The sequence below is a fragment of the Hermetia illucens genome, chromosome 1 (assembly GCF_905115235.1).
Source record: "Hermetia illucens chromosome 1, iHerIll2.2.curated.20191125, whole genome shotgun sequence".
NCBI lineage: Eukaryota > Metazoa > Arthropoda > Insecta > Diptera > Stratiomyidae > Hermetia > Hermetia illucens.
The window spans coordinates 109,989,713-110,015,614 of NC_051849.1; the positions used below are offsets into that span (position 1 = coordinate 109,989,713).

General features: G+C 37.7%; 1 protein-coding gene across 1 annotated transcript; it reads left to right on the forward strand.

The window, feature by feature from the left end:
• The first annotated feature begins 1,904 nt into the window (after positions 1–1,904).
• Positions 1,905–21,994, forward strand: LOC119661595 (heparan-alpha-glucosaminide N-acetyltransferase). Its single transcript, XM_038070997.1, is given in 12 exon segments — positions 1,905–2,578; positions 2,646–2,770; positions 2,832–2,950; positions 20,099–20,276; positions 20,330–20,534; positions 20,743–20,907; positions 20,962–21,083; positions 21,198–21,222; positions 21,224–21,368; positions 21,421–21,434; positions 21,436–21,610; positions 21,663–21,994. Coding segments are annotated over 12 exon segments (1,710 nt in total). The 5' UTR covers positions 1,905–2,434; the 3' UTR covers positions 21,956–21,994.
• The last annotated feature ends 3,908 nt before the right edge of the window (positions 21,995–25,902 follow it).

The window sequence follows — 25,902 nt, forward strand, 5'->3', positions numbered from 1 at the left end:
TGTATTTTTTTTTAAATAATTAGATGGTTTTTGCTTTTTCGCTAGTTTCATTTTATTTTATTCGCATATACCTATAAAACTATTTATTCCCTTCATCTGTGCTACATGTCTGCTCATAATTGGTTTTATTAAAATTTTAAATATTATTCTAGATAAAATTGTACAGTCTAATTAATCCTAATTACATTACTATATTACTTTCTAAATTATTTCTTTATCCTGGAAGAAAAAGAGGCTTTAATTAGTTTTTTTATAAATACGTAGTGCGGTGATCATTGATCCTATGGAAAAAAACGTATAAGAGAGTTGTGCCTAAGCTTTGGTGGAAAATCACTATAAGTTAACTGTGTAGTGTTACTGGGGAAAATAGTCATTAGTCTGCTTTCTAGATTAGAAGAAAGTGTTGCTTTGAGGGAAGATACATTCGTAGTGGAGGAGGATTCCCTAAGAGCTGCAAAATAATTCTGCAGTGTGTGGAATGTATGTACTGTTAACAATCCCTTCAATTAAGTTAGTTGGCCTTACATAACGGAACAGTGCATAGGATATAGCCTATATATAGTAGTTAGAATTGTGAAAAATACTTCTTTGCTAGAGAGTTATACTTCGAGATAATGAGGATACTGCAGTTACAGCGTACTTGTCGTTATGACACAGTGGTCAGGGGTAATTTTCCTTCTTTTGGTATGCAGATCAGAAGACAACTCCTAAATCTACTGTCCACTTCTACTGAGGTGGTGAAACTTACAAAGTCTCCAACTTTTACACCGTTGTTGTTACGGTTACCAAAATCATAGCCTCTCTTTCTGTCACATGCTTGGACAAAGTGTTATCAGAACTCATTTTGTCATTTGGGTCACCCACCACACGCCTTTATAAAACCTTTCCTGAACTGTGTTTAATTGCTCCAAGAAAACATCCATCTCTTCTATATCTGAAATCTCCGTTGGTAAGACTGCACAATTTATGCTTCTTTAACCAAGGCTGGAACCTTGCAGTCAAGATTGTGCCGAAAATCGCCTCCCGGGACAAGAAAGTGCGCAGTGTCCGTAGTCGTCAGAAGTAGTCCAACATTGGATTCGCACCTACTGCCACTTCATTTTCCAGAGTGCAACTACATATTGCCGCAAGAGGGAAGAGGATTCCTCTCCAAAGTTGTACCATCTCACTTTACTTATCCAACTTATATTGCTGAAATTTTTGCTCAAGTCCGGAGAAGTCGGGCATATCGTTGTCAGGGAGCGCGCAAACAATTCAGAAACCAATCATCATCCGTTTTCTATAGTCAAGGGTCGTAACCCTTTGATGAGTTCTTATGCCAGGCGTTATTGAGGTTCCGGTAACAATTTAGTTGCGTAATTTGCCTACATCCCAGCTAGTTACCTTTTACGACAAACAAAGACAGGAAATACTTTGAGTGTATTCTTAAACCTCAATTCAAAGGGCGTAACGCAGAAGATAGGAAGCATAGTAATTAATATTATAATAAGGGAAAATATTTGAATGTTAGCCTGCAAGTATTGGAACTTGTTTAAAAAAGTATTTATGCGTATTTAATATTTTACTAATAAAACGCTAACCTTCATTGTAGGTAGCTTCAATTTTTCTTTAGTTCTTATTCGTTGAATGATTCTTGATGATATAAATAATAAGAACTTCACATATATTCGGATCAGTCGTTATTTTATTCCTTAGCATCATAATAAACTTGAAAGAGTTCTTGGAAACTTGGATTTTCTTTGATATTTGCCTTGTGAACTTTTCATTGTCGCACGCTGTATATATTGATAAGTATCAATGATGAATTCCAAAAAGAGGTTAATTTCGAATTCTAAAATCGATACAACTTTTATGTCGTTTACTGTGAAATGCGTCTAGGCTAGTGGCATATCAGCTGGTGATAAAAAAATTGCTTTGACATATCTTGCTTCTGTGCAGATGCAAAAAATGTAGTTTTCTTGTTTTTGTTTATGAGTTTGGAATGCCGGGAGATGATTGGTCTTGTGGGTGTACTTTCGCTTGCCGTTGATATATGTCCTGCAGATAAGCTGGCCCCCTGAGGGGCTGACAGCAAGTGCGACAAGTTAGTATTTTAGACGTGGAGCAGTACCTGGGAGATTTTCGGTTGAGTTGGTCTGTTTGTGAAGTTACCAACGTGGGAGCTGACCAGTGAAAGTGGAGACGTTATTGTCTATCTAGATGCGTATCCGGTTGTTGATAGTTGATAAGAACAGTGGTGATAACGATACGCCGATCGTTTGGTGGCAAATTAAGTTCAATTTGTGATTTCGGTGTGATTGAGCAATTGTGCAACACAATTGTCCGTGGGTAATGAGGCTATCACCTGCTGATAGCAGTCCCATTCAATTCGCGGTCGGCACATAGTAGCAACATAACCCCTCGTAATTTGTGAGTAGTGATTACTGACATCAGAATGGCTAGTTGGATCGAATACACAAGCCCATCATGGCGAGAACTCAATATGCAGAAGCTTTCAGTAGATCAGGCGTATCTGCGAGCGATCTCAACTACCAACGAGGACAGCTGGGTGTACAGCCTTTCGGAGGAATGTTACAAGGTAAGACGGAACTAGGTCAAGAAATTGCAAGCTTTGAGTGTCGCATTAAATTGTTTCTTAATTGCAGTGTCCCTATTCAAAACTTTTGAGCATTTCACCTCATAAACGCATCCACACAAAAATCGGCGTAGCTCGCAGTGTTTTCTTCAAGGTATTCGACCAAGATGTGGGCGACTATGCATTCGAAAACCAGTACGATTTACATACAAATTTGCATACTTGATATTTATGACCTTTTTTCTGTATATGCAAGGACCGCGATATGTGAAATCGCGACAAACCTGGGCGAATTCGGTGTTTACAATTTAACGGTTACCGACAACAAAACCTGCACTTTCACCACGGACAAAGAGCCAGTGGATATTTATTTGCGTGAGTATTAATTATTTAACTTGCGGCAAAACAAATTTGTTATTGTTCTTGTTTGTTGTTTTTTAAATGAAATTTTAAAGCACACGGAAATATCGATGTATTTTTTTTAATCCTTTGAATCGAATACTATATTCGAGCCTCATTGGGTGGCACCTACGCTATTATGAAAGTACAAATTAGTATAGGTCGAAACTTGATTTTAGGTCACCTATTTTAATATGTTAAGTGCGTAATAAACTCCACACGAGTGCAATCGAGTCTCAGTTGAGGTCACAATGTAGGCTGTAGGTCTAACTTGTACAGGATGGCAGCATCTAGAAATTTGCCAAATTTTCAAGACAACCCTTTTTAAAGTTTAGTGTAAAACAAAACCTTATTAAAATCGGTTTACTGTCTGTCTGCTGGCTGTCCGTCACACGCATTTTTCTCGAAGATTGCAGCAGAGATTCGCACCAAATTTTGTGGAAAGGTGAACGCTCACGCAAACAGTGAGTTACATCCTTTTACTTTGAATCTAAGGGGAGGTCCCCATATATGCAAAAGGGGGTTGTAAATTTAGCCATGTGTGGTATCAAATGAAAGGTCTTGGTTAGTACTATCCAAAGCTGGTCTTACTTTAGACATTTGTTGGAAAGTCAGGGAGTTTGGGGGGCCGAAATTGATAATTTATTTAACGGGGCCCATTCTCAGAAACTACCCAACCGAAAAATCTGAAAAAAAAATCAAGAGGCTTCCACTGTATGGTTGCTAGTCTTCGAAATACCTTCCATACCGATATCTCTTCAAATAAAGTTAACAATAGTATATACTCATAATTTTTAGTAATTGGCTGCAGAATCCCCCTTAAATTCATTCTAGCACCACGAAATTGCAACTATGTAGGCTATACTATAGAGCTTGATCCCACCAAGTTTGGTGAAAATTGCACTACTACTAACAAAGTTATAATCGGTCAAAGTTGTCACTTCTTTAGAATTCCAAGATTTTGAATGTCAATATCAGCCGAAAGTTAATATTTTCACATAATATATGCGTATATTACATGTTACGTACTGATGGGACCAATTCACACTCAACTGTCTTTATAAAAGAAACACACAAAACCGTTCATACCTGAAGCGTCCAGCTTACCGGTTTCCCGATTTGTTAAAGTTTGTACTGTACTAACATATTAACAAACTCTCCAATTTCAGTAAATTTTAGATTTTCAGACGGTTTTTCAATGTTTAGGCATTTTCTTTGATCGAGATACAATCTAAAAAAATTTTGAATATACTTATAAGGTCTCTTGTTGAATGCATTCTCAAGCTTCTATTAAATCATAGCATCCAGCATAAGAAATTCTTCATCATCAATGGCGCAATAATCGGCGTTCGTTCTAGCCCTGCCACCAATCCCATGCTACTAGTAGCTCTCTGGCGTCCTGAGATACGATACGATCTTCTTTTTTACAATATATATTATATTTTCGGTCTGGATTGCCTTCACCCATACAGATTAGACAGCTTATTGTGCCGGATTTTAACCATATCCAAAAGTTTCCTCTTTTTCTATGGTTCTTTTGCACTAAACACTTTGATTTCTGTTGACTGGTTGCCCAAGTGTGATTAGATTTTCAATTTCTCTAAGGAATTCCTATGGTTGACATTGACTACTTATCGAATCTCGGTGATTCCTTCGCATTGAAATGATTTATTGTATCAGCTCTTATTTTGCCTCCTCTCGTTCGGAGATTAACCTTCGTTTCGAGTCCACTACAGTCTTATAGTCCTCATTGTATTTATCACTATCTTCCTGATGTTGATCTTCCTCCTTAAGTTATGTTTCAGTAGAATTTGGCTTTTCCCATTTATAGTTTGAAAATGGTCATTTGACGGTCGTTGGCGTATATAAAATCTTCTTTCTTCATGGTAACCTGCAAGATATACTTTAGTAGCTTTCGGACATATTTTCTTCAATTTGTGTAATGTAATACGCGGACGTAGCGAGTCAACCCAACAATGCGTGGGTGTTTTATCTTTGGCCGTTTACTCATCAACACGTTACATGACCTTATTCCCTTTATCAATAATTTTTTGGTTGTCTTATGAGCATAGGTTCTGCTGTGATCACTATCACTGCTCATATCAAATCCGGAAAATTGACTTCTCCGTTTAATTATTTGATAATTCTGACTCTTTTAGACATTGTGCAATTTTCTGGCTTCTCGCTTTGCCGTTTTGCTGAGTTTTTTACGCACTTGTTAATCTCCAGATGATTTTCTGCATCCGAATAATTTCCCTGATTTTGTCATTTCTTTGTCACTATACAGCCTGTCCCGTTTATGGAGGCAGAAATGTTAATGGTGGATAGTACCACTTGTTTGAGGAAAATTGATTCACGGAATGGGCACCTCTATCTTTTACCTCTACAGAGTTGCAGCATTTGTCGTGAATAGTGTCAAAAAGCTTGATCTTTCCAACAAAATCACAATTTGCAGTCTCTCAATCATTTGATCCCAGATTTGACTCCATTTTCGAAAACTAGATAAAATTTCTTATAGATGGGTATTTATTCAATTGCAAAGCTCATCATCACATCGAAGATATAACTGTTTAAATTTTAAAGAAAATATAAAATTGATTTTTTATCTAAATTTCAATATGCATTATTGTAACGGTTCTTTAAACTTACAAACCTGAAAAGTTGATAAAAGTTGCCTCATTATTTTAACTTTCAAATGATATGTAAAAATGGTGAGCTTAATTGAGAAATAATAGTAATAATAATCCTTGGCGCATCAATCTGTATTGGATCAGGGCCTTGAAGTGTGTTAGAGAACTTCATTCAAGATCGTAAAGGTACACTCCAGTACACTGTAGGAGGCAATGTGGTCAGCATTGCGCTCGTCCGAGATTGTTACCCTGATTTGACTCAGGTACTCATTCATAGCTGAGTCGACTGGTATCCGACGTCAAACCACGATACAAATCTCACTGCTTCCAGTGAGATTTGAACCGCGACCTTCCGTACGACAGTCTTGTGCTCTAACCACTCAGCTATCCGGACACATTAAGGAATATTACGCACTAAATGGGGGAAAGCGTAGTCTTCATATGGGGCAAATTCACTTAAATATGTCTCTCTATCCGGTCTGTCTGCTTATTTCATCCGATTTATATGAATATATTGTATTCTTAGCTACGTATGTATTGAACAATGTTCATAGAAACTTCCTAACATGAGGACCACAAAACCTTTATACCCGAAGCGCTCTGCTTCCGGTATTCCGAATTATTTGTGCAAATGACTTCTGAAAAATGATACGCAATTAAATTTTAGATTATTATGCAAGTGCAAGTGCAGTGTATGTCTTACACTCAAAGTTCCTCACATAGGAAAGAAACACAAAACCTTTCATATCTAAAGCGTCAAGCTTCCGTTTTCCCGACTTGCTTCTATATTGGAATAGTCGTGCATTCTTGATGGTGTTCTATTCTCAAGAACACAATTGCATTTTTCCAGAGTTCAGCTGCCATGTCATCAGACTTTGTTACATTCTCCAATTTAGATCGTTTGATTGACGATGGAACTTGTATGGCGGGTGGATATTGATGTCGGCAGTGCTTGCAGAATTAGCGGATGGACAAATTCTTCGGTTGAAATCTGCTCGAAGTATTCCCGCCATTTGTTCTTCACGGGTCGTCGAATTACATCGTCATTCCAAAGTCAGGTATGCCGGTTGATGAATCACTCACCAGGCTTTGTGGCCCCGCCTGTGATGCGGTCGATTAAAATAATAGTAAAATACATCAACTCGATCCGCTTCTTTATTGGCGTTACGGAAACCCCCCAGAGGATCACAATGGTGACACCATATTGAGTTGGTGGGCTACAAAAGTAGAGAAGTTTGTAGTCATTTGACACGCGTTTGCATTTTATGACGCAATTTTCGGCACCACCTCATGGAGTTTCTTGCAAAGTGAAGATATTTACGCATTCCTTTCGAAGCGATCTTGCAAGTTCCACCATCTTATCAGTGGGGGCATTAATAATATTCAACGTGTATCTTCTTTTTCTTGAGCCCTTGTCTTTCACGAGCAGGGTCGGTTCCTCGTGATCGTTTGCGCCATTTTTTTTGTCATTTGTCTGATCTGATTGCAGTGGTGAGGCTTTCAAATCCCCATTCAGCGTATCAAGCCACATTTTTCCAACAATCGGCACAATCCCATAACGATCGCGGATATTCCCCTTTCGGATGGAATCAAGGCGTGTTACTCCTCGCGGTAATAAGAGACGTACATTGTCTTTTATAGTCGACCAACTTTCAAAATCATAGAGGGCAATAGAGCGATAGAGCGGACGCTGCTGCGGTCAATTTTAGATTTGAGACGTTCGTTAATACGTCAATCGCAAAGAACACCAGTTGTGGAACGCCATTTCATTCAGGTGAAGCAATTTCATAACACAGTTCTCCATTGGCTGATAGCGTTGACCCGATATATTTAAATCACTTAGTTCTGGGCAGGTCGCTACCACTGGTAGTGATAGTGCTACTATCTTTGGGAACGGTTGTCAAAAATTCTGTTTTATTTAAATTTAATTTCAGACCTTTTTTGACATTTTTGAACAAGTTACTCGAGATCAGCTTTGTTATGGGATGCTAGGAAAACATCTGCCTAAAGCAGTGTATAGAGCGCTGGACGTTGATTGTCCCGTGTGACAGTGCCCATAACAAGAACAAAGTGGAGTGGTGGAAGAGTGCTTCCTTGATGAACACCAACGGAGACATGAAGCGGCTTTGATATACCCGCCTTTTCGGATCGAGGTAAAACAATCTAACCTAGCGCACGAGTTCTTTCAGTACCAGGTGTTGTCGTAGAGCATATGAGTACGTTGGAATACATCCAAATGCCATCTCTAGATCCAAAAATACGATGTAAGGAGGACATGCTTCTTACGGGGTTTCTCCATGAATAACTACGCAACGTGTATTGCGCCAGTAGTTCCGCAGTTCTTAACAACCCCGACTGGATTCACGGTTATTTGAACGATGTCGCGATTTGAACGATACCGGTCAAGAATGCATTCAAATATATTCATGAGAAGGGGAGGGACCGGATTGGACGGTAATTTGAACATTCTGCTGCACTACCTTTCTTTTTCCATATTAGAACTGTGATGCTTTCTTGTTATTCAGATGGTCTCCTACCCTCCTCAATAACCCGATGAGAACGCATTATGCCACGATGTTGGGTCCCAGGTCTCCGCTTTCCCTAGCTCAGTGGCGATGACATCAGGATCCTCCTGCTTTCCCCGATTTTATTCGTATTGTCGCTTCCTCGATTTCAATTGCTCTAACAGGTGACATTGCTTGCGGAATTGGAGGAGGAACAATTCCTTCCGTTGAAATGTATCTGAAATGTTCTAGCCATCTATTCGTCGCGGTTCGTCGGTCGGTAAGAAAACTACCGTTCTTGTCATTAACGCAACAGAAGTGTCGGATATCCTGTGTACGTTGGTGTCGACTTTTGATAAGTCGATAGAGATCTATCTCGCCATTCCGAAGGTCCATTTTATCGTAAAGATCTTGGTAATGGGCCGCTCTGTTAAGAGTGATCGCTTTCTTTGCTTCTCGATTGAAATTTTTATAAATTTGCCGACGTTTTATCGTTGCGGCGTTTCTCTCACTGGACCTTCACTTGAACATCGTCATTCTAAAGTAAAGCGTCTCGGTTGATCGCTTCCCCTCGAGGGTTGCATAAGGTGTCACGGAATTGCAATCATTGAATATGCGGCGGGCCTAGTGCGTTTCTCACGCTGTTTTATCGGTGATTTGATTCGCAAGCCAGCAATCGACGGCCGATGTTGACAAGTTATGCGTGTCCCGCATAAATCGACTGTACATTCCGCTCGCCACCTGCATAATGCGCCCAAAACCCCTTTTACCCGATGGCACTTTCTGCCTTTTCACACACATGACCATTAAGGTCGCCCGCAATGACAATATCGTGGGTAGCAGGCACGTTACAGTAATTTGTATCGAGACGCTACCAGAAGGCATCTTCTGTGGTGGTTTGTGGGCCGTATGCTTCTTCTTTAATGGCATCACGGAGACCCTTAGAGATGGCAACACGAACATCGTATTGAGGGCGTGCGCTACCAAAATAGAGAAGCTTATTGCTATTTTTATCGCATTCGCGTTCTATGTCGCAACTTTTGGCACCATACCATCGGGTTTCTTGTAGAGCGCAAATATCAATGCGCCTTTTCGGCATTTCCTGTGTTGATACCAATATTTAGCGTGCAGACACGTATTTATTTTGATCGAATTAATTTACTTACATCCTGACGCTGTTCATGCGTCGAGAACTCTTGCCCATTTGTCGATAGGGTAAGGGCTCGTCCTGCCGCGTCGACTGAGGTGAACGAAAAAGCATTTCTCTGAGGCTTAGGGTCTCTCAACATAATCATCAAGTACATTACCTCAAACCGTTATTTGGGCTTTGGACCAGCATACTATATAAATAACATGATGGAGTTAGTTTATTCAACGTGCATGAAGACATATAACCAGTTGAAGTATCGTTTTTTATCTAGAAGAAATCAACAAGTTTGCTTGTTGAATTCATGGAAAATTGTTATCTTGCTCTTAATAAAAAAAATCAAAGTGAAATCGAGAGAAGAAAAATATGGTTTGGCAGTAATCTTATTATTAATAAGTTAATAAGTTTTCCTTGGAAGAGGTCTGCATAGTCATTGGCAAATTTCTCAAGTTTAGAATATCATGACAGCATCACCTTTCAAATGGAATTAAATTAGGCTTACAATGGATTTCTTCTGTGTATGAGGAAAATCCTCGAAATTCTTCGTATCTGGAATATCTCCTGCTAATTACAAGCATCGAACACACAAAAATATTAAATGTATAAGGTCAAACAAAAGCATATTAAAATAGAACGCGAACGATATTTTTCCATTATCTTAAATCTTCACGAAAAAAACGATGCTACTTTTTAGAAATGAACGCAAAGTGTTTTTTGATATGTTAGTTTTCAGAATATAAATATGTGATCTAAGTATTTTGATTTCTTATAAAAATGTATACAATGCGTTCACAAATCACAATGGGCTTTAACAAAGTTGATATAAAAACCCAAACCTCACAACTAACAACGGGATATGGCTTCTGATTCTTCAAAATGTTGAGAAGAAAATCGTAATATCAGCCGTTCTTTTAAAAACAATAGAAAAACTATATTACTATTATTATAACTATATTTTCCTTGAATTTTTTTTTTAAAAAATGTTACTATCACCCGTACAAATGAAATAGAATCCCAAGCCTGTCTGTCGATCTGTCGTACGAGTTTTTCACAGAATATAGTCATGCGGGATATCAAATGAAAGGGCTCAATTAGCACTTTTCGAAAATGTACTTATTTCTGATTTGATATTGGGTGAACTGCAGGAGAGTGAGGAATCAAAATGTGTGCCCCAAAAAATGAAACGGGTCTCGTTCTCAGAACCTATCCAGCCGAAAAATCCGAAAAATGAGAAGTATCTTTACAAAATGTAGGCCTCAAAATACATTCCATTAGGATATCTGCTCTCCCACACAAGATAGAACACAAAACTTTAATACTCAAAGTGTCCAACTTCTTTTTTTCCGACTTGTTTAAAGTTGTTATTATTCAAAGTTGTAATTGATGTTCAAATATTCTTACCGACTATAAAATGGCGAAATAAGCGAAACGATTTTTTTTAAAACCTCACTAAATATAGTAGCAGCAATAGGTTAGAAAGAAAAATGTACATACATATTATACTTGAAACTTTGTATCAACAAACTTTGTATCAATCTAAGGAATTTTTTTAGATGATAATATTTACAAACTTATCCAATCATATAATTAATTAAGCATTATTTATATAATAATAATAAGAAGAAGAATTAGATTCGCTGATAAAAAATTGCGCTTTAATATATTATTAAAAATTAAAAAACACATTTCGGTCACAACCAATATGCTTCACACACGTTGCTATTCTAGTGGCACTTAACTTTTAATAAATGTTTGCGGTTATGAGGATTATATTTTTTAAACTTGTTTTGTCTTGGAATCGGCATAAGCCGATTTACAGCTTTTTCTGAATAATATCTTAAGGTCTTGCCACTTATTTTATAAAAACCTTCAACATAGAAAAAGTCCGCATATATTTTCGGAGTTTTATTGATGAAACTTTCGTGAAAGCATTAATTTCCCGACCGTAATCTGATTTTCGGATTTTTAACTTTATCAAAAAAAAGATTTAGGTCGTACAAATGTTCTCACGTCATTGCCTACAAATCGTTCACTTCCATACAATATTTATCTTTTCTTTTGATGGTGCATTTTTAACCAACTCAATAATTTTTAAAGGTTTTCTTGAAAAGAGGAGCAGTATGAAGGTCCGAAAGGGATCAATTACTTCAAGGACCCATTCTCAGAAACTACCAACCGACAAATCTAAAAAAAACATGTTGGCCGGTGCCTATGGTATCCAGGCCTCAAAATACTCCGTTGCGATATCTGCTTAAATAATAATAGTTACTAATAATAATAATACTGCTGTACTGTTATGGCACCGGTGTAATACATCACCTGGCATAATGCTGTATCTAAGATTATCCATAAAAACCTTGCACACAAGCATGGGCTAATCACGGGAACATGTCCGGTTTACCGATATGAGCCGCAAGCAGTACTTGATAGTTCTGCTTACAGTATGTATTGGGACCGGCAAGTTCTGACTGATCGCCACACTGCACACAAAAAGCCTGACGTACTGTTAGTTGACAAGACAGGTCGCTCCGCGTATATTATTGATGTTGCTATCCCCCATAATAGCAACATTGAACGGAAATACGTGGAGAAGAAGGTGAACTATGAGCCGTTGGTTCGGGAAATCAAAGAAATTTGGCTTCTCGAGCGGGTGGTTGTTGTTCCCATAATATTGTCAGCTACAGGTATTTTACCTAAATCCCTGACGGCTTCCCTTGATGTCCTGGGACTTTCGCACAGTCTGGTTCGAACCATGCAGAAGTACACCATTCTGCATACGTGGTCGATGTTGCGGAGATTACTCGACGGATTCTCCCACTGACCTACCACCGGCCACCACCACCAGCGCCCCTTTAGTTTTTAAGTAGGTAGGAGTGTCCGAGTCTAAATGCTTGGCACTTAGTGCTAGTATTAGGTAAAATCCGGCATCTGCCGAGATTGTGATAACTCGGAATAATAATCGTTGGCGCAACAATCTATGTTGGACCAGGGCCTTGAAGTGTGTTAGAGCACTTCATTCAAGACCGTAACGGCACACTACAGTACACTGTAGGAGGCAATGTGGTCAGCATTGCGCTCGACCGAGATTATTACCCTGATTTGACTCAGGTACTCATTCACAGCTGAGTCGACTGGTGTCCGACGTCAAATCACGATACAAATCCCACTGCCACCAGCGAGATTTGAACCGCGACCTTCCGTACGACAGCCTTGCGCTCTAAAGTTAATAATAGTATATTATTATATTTTGAAAACTGCGAACCCAGTCCATTCTAGAGGCGTAAAATTAAATTTCAATAGGAAGCATCGTATTGGAAATTATGGTGGATATCCTACTATTATTAACAAGGTTGTAGTAGGTCAAATTTGGTCCTTTCGCGTTAAATTACTACTCCTCAGGAGATAAAATGTCAGTGTCATATCAAATTGAATATCAAGCGCATTCAGCTTATATACGCTACGAGCTTTATAAAGGAGAATCATTGTGTAGCTAAATATTTTTACATAAAAAATCAACAAAACCTTTCGTACTTGAAGTGTCAAGCTTGCGGTTTCTGACTTATTTCTTTCTTTGAGATGGGATGATAGGTACATTTTAACAGGTTTAAAAATTCTTGCAATCCTGTTTCTTACTTAAACTTATTCATCTAATTTTCTAATTTTACGATTCTTCTCAACGGGAATATTGTTCTGATGACATCAGAAACGGTATACCGTTGTTATTTTCGGGGTTTGCGATTTTCTATATCAACTTTGTTAAATCCCACAGTAAAATAGTAGAGGCATTTCGACGATTTTGCTGAAAAGTGTGTTTTAACTACGATGATCATTCAAAATTCAATCTTTTGAAACGGTTTGGAGACATTCGTATATACAAGTTGGAAAGTTGCATTAATTTATCATCTTGTATTGAATTTTGGAATTTCGTCTTTAAAATGTTGATGTTAGTATATATAAAACACATTTTTCAATATTTTGTGGAATTACCTCTCGTTTTTATGACCGTTAAAACTCGGCATGGCATTAAACTGATTAAATTTCCCGTGAAATTCTTTCGTACCAAACATTTTCGATTATTTTGTCGAACTATTTGAAATTGGTCAGCTTCTTTCGATACCTGCACTTTCATTATGTGGCAAAATTTCACTATTGGGTTAAGATCCGGGCTATGACAAAATGAAATACCAATTAATTTCTCACCTGAAAAAAAATGTGAAGGTAGGAAAGTTCTGGTTGAAATCTTCGTTCGAAATTGCATCAGCCCTTGTAACACGTCGGAAATCAATGCTACCGTAGGCCTGTAGCTTTTGAGTAACAGTGGTGGCACTTTCCATGTAGGCGGCCTTTTACGTAACGATTACAATCATCTCCTGCCACTCTCTGAAAAGGTCTCGAATTCCCAGAATTACCGTATAAGTGGAAATACAAGCTCTGCAGAAACTGCTAACACCAGCGACTTTAGATTTCTTTTCTATTTGGAGGAAGAATCCATGTCCGCATGTCACGTTGACCAGTCATTTCATCCACAAAATTCTGATGTTCACTAGATCGGCTGCGGTTGAGAATCGTGGTGAAGTGTTCCTTCCATTTCTTCAGCTCTTCGTCATCGTGAAAGAGGGGCTGCGTGCACTTAAAGTTGGACAAATATAGTACCTCTTGGAATTTCGGGAGTACTTTTCCCAATAAAAAAAATCAAATAAAATCGAGTTTGTTCAAAAGTTTGCCAAATTGCTAAAATTTAAAGTTGATGGCTGAATATATGATTTTCATGAAAACTAAAGAAATATTTTTGTTGAACTGGTCACAAGTTACTTGATTCGCTCTCTTTGCGTTCTCACACTGTACTATTTGGTTATTGCGGCAGCCGTTTTTTTGTGGTATTTTGTGTGAAACAAAGCCTTATTAAAACCATTTTAATGTCTATCTGTCACACCAGATTTAATCGAAAACCGCTGAACCTATTGTCACGAAATTTGGTGAGAGGATGTAGTTCCTTTACATACATACAGCAAGTGGGACCCTTTTGGGTTGAGTTTGAGTGGGGCTCCCCATATATGAGAAAGCGGTTTTAATTCTCTTCACAGAATATGCTTATGTTTGGTATTAGATGAAAGCGTTCGATTAGTGCTTATTGAAACGAATTTTATTCCTGAAACTTGGGAAAAGATGGGGGAGTGAGGGGCAAAATATGTGCCTGAAATGTGTAACAAGTCTTGTTCTCAGAACCTATCCAACTGAAAACTGAAAAAGTCACAATAATGTATATACACGAAATCTAGGATCCAAAGTACATCTTGTTCTGATATCTGCACGAAGAAAGTAGTGGTATATTACCATATTTTAGAAATTTACACGACCCCCTGAAGTTTATCCTTAGCATCAGTATATCAGTATCAATTACTGGGGACAGACATGTGTATTTATATGTATATGCTAAGAAAGTTTGCAGGTAGCGTCGAATAAGATGGACATGTGTGTACGTTAGTACTAGCGGTCTTAAATTTACGTACATATATGTATGCTTTTGTGCACGGGGTTAAATGGAAACGCGTGAAGATGCGTCGATTTAGATGCATAGATATATACATATGTACGCATATGCACTGTTTGTTTATTTAGGATGAGCAAAATATTGATGTATCCAATATATATATATATGCATACTTTGGAGTTTGGCAATATACACAATTGGACATAATTATTTCCACATATGCTATTTTCCACAAATTTCAACTTTGCATCTGAGTTTTTCGCATTATCGTTATATTTTTGAAAGTAGCTTTTATTCATATTGCTATGAAGAATACTGGGAACGATTCTTGATTAACAATGAAAACAGCAAGTTCCCTAGTAGAGCATTTTTATTGAGTGACAGAATATTTCAACATCGGCCATAATTATTCCAATATGTTTTTGGTACACATTAATCTAAAAAATAAACAAAAACAACAACCGTAAGATTTTAGTAAAACATTAAAATAATGAATTAATTAATTAATAAATTGGTACTTCGTATTCTCCCCTTTTGACTCAATCATTTACAGAAAGAGAATTCTTGATTTTTTTTAGAAAACTGACTGAAAGTGAGTCCCAGATACTTTTCACTTCTTCTATTGTTTCGGCTTTCTTTCTCGAGGTATCAGCTACACTTTTACTTTTTATGTATGACAAAACATGTTCTAGTTTGGAGCTTGGCGGAGATCAATCTAATGTTTAAACTCCAACTCCATTCAAATTAGCCTTAATTATCTCTTTTTTGTGGCGCGATGCATTATCCTGTTGAAGAATCCGATCGTTTTTTACCGGAAGCTCCACGCTTCGGGTATAAAAGGGTTGTTTTCATCTAATGTGAGAAACTTTATAGTTCTAGCATGAACTTAAGGGTGTATATAGTATTATTAACTTTATTAGTGCAGATATCGGAATGGGATATACTTTGAGGCCTAGCTAATTAAGTCCCGGGCTCCGAGCGAGAGCAAAAAAAAAATACAACAGAGTTTCAGTTTTTTCCTTCGAAGGTTTATTTCGCACAATAATATATTACAAAATTAGATGCCGAGTAATTCGCGTCAACTGGGCGAGATGTTATGCATTCATAAATGCTGACTAAGCGTCTGGCTGCTTGCATTTTTCCAGAAATGCTCAAATTCTTTCCAGACGGTGTCTTGTTTCTTCACGTCTAAAGTTTCTGTATCTGGCGGAGTAGATACTGGCACGTGTAATTTGTTTTTATGTTTTATGTGTGCTGATCCATACATAATTAGCTTTCGGTTAGATACACCACTGTGATTTTTTCATATTTTTCGTTTGGAAAGGTTCCGAAAACGAGAAATGTTACACTTTTTGGGGGTCATATTTTTAGCCCTCACCCGATATTAAAGTTTCGTAAAGTACTAATTGAGCCCTTTCATTTGATACCCCCCATGGCTACATTCTGTGAAAAAAATTTTGGAATCTCCATTCACACGTATGGGAATCCCCCCTTAAACTTAACACAAAATGGCATCACTTACTGTATGTAAAGGGAACAACAGACCACACACTCTCACCGATTTTCGTGATAATCGATCCAACCGTTTCCGAATAGATCGAGTGTGACAGACAGACATCGAATCGATTCTAATAAGGTTTTGTTTCACACAAAACCTTAAAAAGAGCTTGGGGAGAAGTAGATTCTTCAGGAATGGAATTTAAATATTTCACTCGAATGTCAATTATTCTCGTTAATTATGACGTTGACATCTTATTTACATGGATTAGGGTGCAGTTAATTCGCACAAAACTGATAAGTTTGAACTGCTATAGCTTTGACACTAATCGCTGGATTTGCATAAAACTTGACATGCGTATGCACGAGGCTGTCCTCTATGCCAGTCCACTACTCCTAGGGTTAAATTAAGGGGTGTCAAGGTTCAGTCAATTTCTAAAAGTTGGTAATATCGGAGTTGGAAATCTTTCGAGGCTTAGATTCCGCTTAAGTGTTTTACACAAAAAGGGCTGGGGAGAAGTAGATTCCTCATAAATGCGACTTTAATATTTCACCCAAATGTCGTTTGAATTATTGTAGCCGTTTTGGAGAAAAGTGCGTGTGACAGTCAGACAGACAGTGAATTCATTTTAATATGGTTTTGTTTTACACAAAATCTTTAAAAAGGGGTCACATCTCTTATCTCGGAATTCTCAGCTTGCTTGTTTAACCACTGTAATCTTGTCGGGATAGCTTAGTGGTTAGAGCACAAGGCTGCCGTACGGAAGGTCGCGGTTCAAATCTCGCTGGCGGCAGTGGGATTGTATCGTGATTTGACGTCGGATACCAGTCAACTCAGCTATAAATGAGTACCTGGGTCAAATCAGGGTAATAATCTCGGGCGAGCGTAATGCTGACCACATTGCCTCCTACAGTGTTTTGTAGTGTACCGTTACGGTCTTGAATGAAGTGCTCTAACACACTTCAAGGCCCTGATCTAATATGGATTGCTGTGCCATCGATTATTATTAACCTTATGAAATCGACTTTATCAGCCAAGCTAATCCCCAGTGGTTTGTATTTTTGGTAGTCTTAGGTGGTATGCTTATGAAATTGGTAATTTTGTTCTTCTTTATGCGTTGTCCGGTTCAGAAAGAGGATGAGCTGCCAAATCCAACAATGCCCCCATCAAAATGCTACAACTCGCAATAAGTGGTTAGTCCACACACTATTCACACCAAGTCAATTTGCACAGCAGTTTATCTTCAATTGGTAATGAGTGTATAGTAATTGGTAATTCTCTCATGAAAAGTATTAATTTAATGTACTATAACTTGGATAATTTCAGTAGGAATACCGTGAAACTTGCGATATATAATCAGCTATGTTATTGCAAAATGGTTTGTATCTACAATAAAGTTGACGAGGGTTTTCAAGTAAATTGCTAAAATATATTAATATGCTACTATTAACTTTATTTGACCAGATATCGGAATGGGATGTGTTTGGAAGCCTAGATTTTGTATCGTGGCATCACCGTGATTCTTCAGATATTCCGGTTGGAACGAGAAACGAGACCTATTTCACTTTTTGGGGCACACGTTTTGGCTTCTCACTCTCATCCAATATTAGAAATAAGGTCATCGTCGAAAAGTACTAATTGAGCCCTTTAATTTGATGCTCCATATGGCCATATTCTATGATCTCTCTTTCGTATATATTCGGAGGGGGGATAGATGGACAGAGAGAAAGACATTGAACCGATTTTAGTAGGGTTTTGTTCCACACAAAACTTTAAAACTGCTTCGACGCAATATTTAGAACAATTTCTGTGCAAACTTTTAAGTAGATTGGTTAAGTTATTTTAGAGAAAAAGGAACATTTATAATTTCATTTTCCTTCATATTTCTTATTTCCGAATGTTTCTCTATCAAAGCTTTAGGTATGAAAGGTTTTGTGTTCCCCTATGCGAGTAATTTTGAGTCCGTGGCAGTTGCACTTAAATAAAAATTCAAAATGCAATTGTGCACCGGTTTTCAATAGCCATCTGTACAAATAATTTGCTTTGCAAAGTACTCTATCGATTATAGTTAATTTCGTACGCTTCACACTAGAAGCTCATTAGCAAACATGAAGAAGTTCAACCTAAAGCAGCATAAACAAGTCGGGAAACCAGAAGCCAAACGCTTCAGGTATGAAAGGTTTTGTGTATTTCTTATATAAAAACATTTGTCCCATTGGCACCTAGCACGTTATGTCAGAATATTCACTTTCGCCTGCTACTGACATTCAAAGTCTTAGGATTTGCATTGAAGCGACAACCTTGACCTATTATTACTGCTTTATATTGTGTTATGGTTTATATTACTGTACAATTTTATGATTCTAGGAAGAACTAAAGAGGGTTTGGAGTCAAATTCTAAAAATTATAGTAATATATTTTATTAACTTTGTTTAATCAGATATTGGTATGGAGGGTATTTCGGATCCTAGGCACCATATAGTGGTATCTCCGTGATTTTTTTCAGATACTAGCCCAAATTTTCCGTCAATCGGTGTAACCGTTTCTAAGAAAAATGTGTGTAATATACAGGCGGACGGACGGACAGAGAGACAGTAAGCTGATTTTTTTTAGACAGCACATTATTTGCATGGTCTAAGATGCAATTAATTCGTGCGAAATTGATAAGTTTGAGTTGCTATAACTCTTGCCTCTCTCTCTTGTCAGAATTATGCGGGATATTAAGTTCTATGCTAATCCAAAATATGCTATTTATAGGATGAACTTAAGGGGGGTTTTTTGGCCAATTACCGACAAGTTGGTAATATGTTATTATTAAGATATTGGAATGGGACATAATATGTGGCTGCGATTTCATCTAAGCGCTGGGCCCTGATTTTTTTAAATTTCTGGGTTGAGTAGCTTTCGAAAATGAATCCTTTCTCACTTTAAGTGTGCTCATTTTGACCTCTCATTCAATCATTTTTCAATTTACGTCAAAAGAAAAATCTGCTTGAGAAAGTACTGATCAAGATGTTTCATTTGAGGTCACACCGGTACATTAGGTGAAAAAAATGTACATCTCCTCTTTTATCTCTACCGAAATTGATGACACTCTCTGTATGCGGGGGATTTCATAGTTCCTATATGTCCACCAAATTTTCGCCGTTTCAGAGAAAACTGTGTGTAACAGATAGACAGACAGTCAATCTATTTTTATAAGGTTTTGTTTTAAACAACTTAACCTAGCAAATTTTATAACTTGTTGGTACTCGTATATAAATATAAGTAAAATAAATTGTGTACATGTTTTAATTCCAATGGCCTAACAGAAAGGATCAAACAAATACAACCGGCGATATTTCTAATTTAGTGATAATGATTAGAAGTTGACTTTCTTGCATTGAGCACCGCCCTCGCCCAATTATCCATTCAAACTTTAGACAACTTGAGTGTTTTTTTTAAATTGCCATTAAAAAACGACAAAAGATGTCAATTTAGGCTTATTTATTAACATTTAAAATGGTTAAGACTATCTGTTACTTGCCCTATTCTTGAAAGCGACTGTATCTATTGCGACGGAATTAGGTATATAGGTTAGGGAATTTCTCGCATTTAGGATATGATGTGATATTGGGTCTGTGCTGTATGAAACAGGAATCTGCTGCGGAATAAAGAAGTAAGGAGTTAAAATGTACAGATTTTAAGTGAAACAGGACTCATTTGAAAACTCTGAAAAATCATAAATAAAATTTAGGCCCTAAAAGACATCTCATCTCCATCCCTTACTCAAAAAAGGCAATAGCAGTATATTGCTATATTTTTTAATTTATTCTGCTTCTTTTGAATTGCAATGCACCAAAATCTACTTGCAGCAATGCTACTGGTGGCAATTATATTTGCGTCCATAACGATAATTCTGCAAGCTACGAGATACTTGTACAAACGATGTAGTCGTTTGGCCGAAACAGGAGATTCTGGCGACGAATTAGTTGACATGAATAAGAAAGTACCAGTCAAAAAACGTATGAAGAGTATCGACACATTCCGCGGGTAGTTTAATGAAATCTATTTTTCAATAAAATATTCAATTTATTTCCTTTTAGGATAATTATTGTTTTAATGATTTTTGTAAATAATGGCGGCGGTGAATATTGGTGGATCGACCATGCACCTTGGAATGGACTGCATGTTGCTGACCTCGTCTTCCCGTCATTCATTTGGATAATGGGTGTATGCATACCTCTTTCAATTAAATCGCAGCTTGGACGGAATATCTCTAAAAAGTCCATACTTTTGAATATACTTTGGGTATTTATATGTTCCTATCCTTCAGCAATAAGCAGTAATTAATGATGATCAATAATAAAAACATTTTATTTACTAAGTTGCTTACTCTCTACTTCAGTACTTTAGCTGGAGTAGCTGTTCTTTTAAGAGAAGTTACGTGTTTTTATTATTGGAGAAGACTAAATATATCAGAAACGATAACTATCATAATAATTTTGATTGATTTTAGCGATCTGTTAAGCTTTTCTTAATTGGATTATTCTTGAATTCAATCAATGGCGCCAAATTTGAAGATCTACGAATAATGGGAATACTTCAAAGACTTGGGATAGCATATTTCTTGGTTGCATCGCTCTATACGATTTTTGTTACAAACGAATATATTTTACCACAGGTTTGTTAGCTTTAAGTTGGCTACCATTTTATAAATACGTTTCGTAAATTATAGGGAAGAGTGAAGCGGGCATTATTCGATATCATTTATATAAAATATGTATGGATATTTGGAATAGCCATTACAGCAGTGAATATGGCGATAATTTATGCTTTGGATGTTCCCGGATGCCCAAGGTGAATATTTAACTTTCCTTGGCTTACTTGTCGATTCTGAATAAATGGGATTGGGGCCTTTTATTAAATGAAATGACTAGTCTAAAAATATATTTTGAAATATTTTTGCTTTAGAGGATATTTGGGACCTGGTGGGACTCCATGAGATGGGCTCCTATAAGGATTGTATGGGCGGTGCTGCCGGTTACATAGATAAATTGATCCTCGGGACAAATCATATATACCAGCATCCTACGGCTAAAAAGATATACAATTCGACTGCATTCGATCCTGAAGGCCTTTTAGGTACTGACTTTGTACTCACTGACTTGGAATTTAAATAACTCTCAAATTCTAGGGTGTTTGTTGACCGACAGTGCAAACAATTCTTGGTTTACAATGCGGGACAACTATCCTGATATATACAACATGGAAATCGCGGGTGAATCGTTGGCTGAGCTGGAGTGTAGGTTGTGGAGTGATCGCTGGAGTTCTATGTCTGTTTTCGAAGGAGGAAGGTTGGATTCCCGTTAATAAGAATCTGATGTAAGTAGAGTGGTCATTGTATGGTTTAAATATCTAATTGAATCTTATAAGGTCCTCTGTCGTTCGTACTTGCGACATCATCTATGGCATTTCTCTTCGAAGCTCTTTGCTTTCTCCTGATTGACGTGAAAGGGAAATGGAACGGATATCCATTTTTACAATGTGGAATGAATGCTATTTTACTTTATGTTGGACATTCCGTGCTGCATAAAATGCTGCCGTGGCATTGGAGTACCGGTTTGATGAACACGCATTTTATGCTTCTATTAAAATGTACCTGGACAACTTTTTTGTGGATTATAGTAGCAATCTATTGTTATAAGAAGAATTTTTTCTATGTTTTGTAGTAATTTTAAATATTAAATGGTAATACATATCTACATTTATCTGTTTGGTTTACGTATTTACTCTCTACTGAAGTTTCGAAGGCAGTTGTAACGTGAATACGTGGTTCGAAGTGATTATCGTTATATAGAAACCCGAGGCTATTGTAATCGGTATTCTTGTCTGCATTGCCTTACTAGCGTACGCCCTTTCGAGAAACATGCACTTTTTCTGTGAATTCGCCTCACCAGCAAAATCGTTGGAAAATTTCGTCAGCTTTTTATTCACACTTAACAATTAGTTTATCTTCTTAATGTAGAAAGTGGTGCCATCTTGTGTTGAGTTTTAAGTAGGTTCCCCATACAAGCGAAAAGGGGTATATATATTTTATTCACTAGATATGATCGTGTGGGGATCAAATAAAAAGATTAGTCCTTTTCGAAAATGCTTTCTGATTCCTTTTTTAACTTCCATTTTCGCCATCGGAACTAAAGAGAAACGAAGAATATAAACCAAAAATTGGGTGGTTTCATTTAATTTTTTGAAATTCTTCTCAAACTCATCCTCAACAAAAGAGGCTTTATAACAATCAACACTTCCTGTCCTTGAACAGCTAGTAGGCTCATTTCTCCATTTTGTATTGGGTCCAGGTTAAGTCTGCTCCGACGTTTAGTATAAACATCTCTGTAAGATCAGTTCCTGAAACAAGTACATATGACAATAATACGCATGCGTTTATGTTCGTTTTATTTACCTACCTGAGTTGTTTTTCATGACTACCAGCATTTTATGACGGGTAATATTTCAAATACTGAATTCAGAACAATGAAATGGAACCCTCAATTAGGGAGTTTGTACCCATTGAAGGAGTCGCAAAAGATCGACTTTTCTATAATATTCTAAAATGAATTACTTCCCCCCATGTTCAGGATGTATTTCAACCTCCAACCGTGATAAATAAAACACAAGGACATTTGTTTTACAAATATTTTGTTATTGATTTTAAACTTTAATCCATGGATTTTGAGTCCTTCATTTGTTATTCTAAATGAAGGACTTGCCTTTGCGCACGGGGCAGAGATCCGCGGACGTGTTAATTAGAAGGTAGTGGCTCATTGAGAAAGGACGGCAACTCCATTGTGAATTATGGCATGTCAGGTGAAAGTCCGTTGATGCCATGACGCAGACTTGAGTTGACGAAAGCTTGGAGTTTTCGAGTAATGATGCCGATTGCTTTCCATCTGCTACTCTCGCCATTTAGCTCTACCGAATTCCTGATCTGGGTGCAATCTCAAGGCTTTTAAATCCCCATCCGTAATGAAGGGTTTTAGCAAGTACATACAGATCTCTCTTGCCATCCCGAGTGTCTAGTTTATCGTAAAGGTTTTTGTAATGGTTCGCTCGGGTGACAGCGACTGCTTTCTTTGCTTCCAGGTTGGCATTCTTATAAATTTGCCCGCTTGGGTACTACAAGCGCTCATATTTAATACAACTGTATTGCATAAATTTTCGAGGAGCTGTTATTGGTAAAAAAAATCATTTAATGGCTTTTACTCAGAAAAATCGTTAAAAAGTACAACTAATAACTATTGGTTAGACAAAAAAGCTGCTCATCTTTAATTAAAAACTGTTGGGTGATCATTGTTATTATCTAACTAGCAGCCATTAACTAAAATTGTAGTTAACAAACAAAATAATCATTGATTGACAACGCTGATACGCAACCCAATGTTGATAGGTGATAAAAGTTGTAGAAATAGCAGCGACGACGATACTTTCATCAGCGGATGAGTGCATTAGGTTCAATGGGTGATTCTAGTGTCATTGAGCAATTAAGCAATAGAATTATTGTACATAATAGGCCATCGTTGCTTTGGTTAGAAAGTAGTATCCAGCAGTTTTTCGTTGACTAGGCCTACTTGCGGGCAACAAAAACAGTTGAGTGTACAGCCTTTCGGAAGAAAGTTGCAAATTATGATGAAATTAGGTCATGCAATATGCGTTGAATATCGCAATAAATCTCAATGTCTGTGGCTCTATTCGAAGCGCATGCAAATTTCGCCTCATAAATGCATACACACGTAAAGCAACGTACCTATGCCCTCTTTAAAGTTGATATGTTCAACTGAACAGGGTGTTTTAAAACTACCGGGCAAGCCAAATGCGTGGTTCATCATACAATTCTTAGCTAAAAATACTATAATAAGTTATTTTTTCGATTTCTTAATCTTTTAGCTGCCACAGGACAATTTTTAAAAAAAATCAGCAACCTTACAATACTTAAGCGTAATAGCTCAAGCACTATGATAGCTAGTTTTGGAAAAAAACGTTAAATCGTAGCTAAAATCCGGTGTGTAGAAGTAAAAGATATCCAAACGCAAAAATTGTGCTTTTCTCTCCCAAAATTTTGTACAAATGGGACGAATGTTCATTCAAATTTTCTTATATAAGAAATACACAAAACATGTCATACCTGAAGCGTTCCGCTTCCTGTTTCCCAACTTTCTGTGAAACAAAACTTTATTAAAATTGATTCTGCTGAACGGATTTGTTACGAAATTTGGTGAGAACATGTGGTCTGTGTGTCCCTTAACCTGTAGCGAGTGGCGCCATTTTGTGTTAAGTTAAAGGGGGGCTCACTATACATGCGAAAGGCGGGTGCAATTTTTTTCACAGAATATGGTCATGTTGGGTATCAAATGAAAGGGTTAGTACTGTTCGAAACTTATCTTATTTCTGACATTAGGTGAAAAATACGGGAGTGATGGTCCAAAATGTATGCTCCAAAAAATGAAACAGGTCACGTTCTAAGAGCTTACCCAACCGAAAAATCTAGGCAACATCTAGGCCTGAAAATAAATTCCTTTCCGATATCTCTATAAATAAAATTCATAATAGTATATTGCCATATTTTGGAAATTTACTCGAAAATTCCCCTTAAGTTTATCCTAGGAACACATCATAGGCGATAATATAGGAGTTATTTGAATATCAGTGTCCATTACTGGAGACAGGCATGTGTATGTGTATGTATGTCCTAACGCAATTTGCTGGTAGTTTTCAATACATTGGACGTATACATATGTATGCTTTCGTGTGCAGAGTAAAGTGAAAATGCGTTAGATCAACTTTCTGCACAATATTTATGGCTTTAACTTGCATGTGCATAAGCATGGTTTGTTTGGCAATATATGAGTGGTCAAAGGGTAGTATAGGTCCCAGGGCGAAACGTGAATCGGTCAAGATGGACTCACGATGGATCATAAAACCTGGGAAACGCCTGCTGAATCAACACCAACAGCTCTACTACTAAGCCCTCTACTTCCACATGGTGACCTCTGGGAGCTCTTTCTTAAAGAAAAGCTGCAAACGGAGAAGGATGAAGGCGCCTAAAAACGGGGCAAATTGTACCAACAGGTCCTCCAGGTTGGGGGTTGGGTAAGGCCGACAACCCGACACAGAAAACCAACTTTACGAAGCCACAGAAGGAGCCTCGGTCAATATGGACTGTATACCGACGAAACCGGCAACGACAACGGAATAAGGATTTGCCTAGTTTCGAATGGAACGTGCGCTCCCTGTACAGAGATGAAGCTGCCAAACAACTAGCCGATACTCTGTCCCAAAATAAGGCTGATGTAACAGCGTTGCAGGAAATGCGTTGTATAGGGACCGGTTTTCTGGAGAAGAGCCACTACACGATATATTACCCATGTGTTCGGTCCACAAACAGACGGGACCACTTTCAACCAAATTGACCACGTGCTGATTGAACGCCACCACCTTTAAGCTTTGATGAATATCAAAATGTCATCAGGCGCGTCCCTTCGTGCGGATAAGGGAATGCTCGGCAAATGTGTCATGGGCATGCATATGCACGCATCCGGAGATGAGCGTGTATGGGCATGCTTATGCGCAGGCCGGGTAGGTGGGAAGTAAACGCCCACTCGTGGATAAAAATTGGCACCCA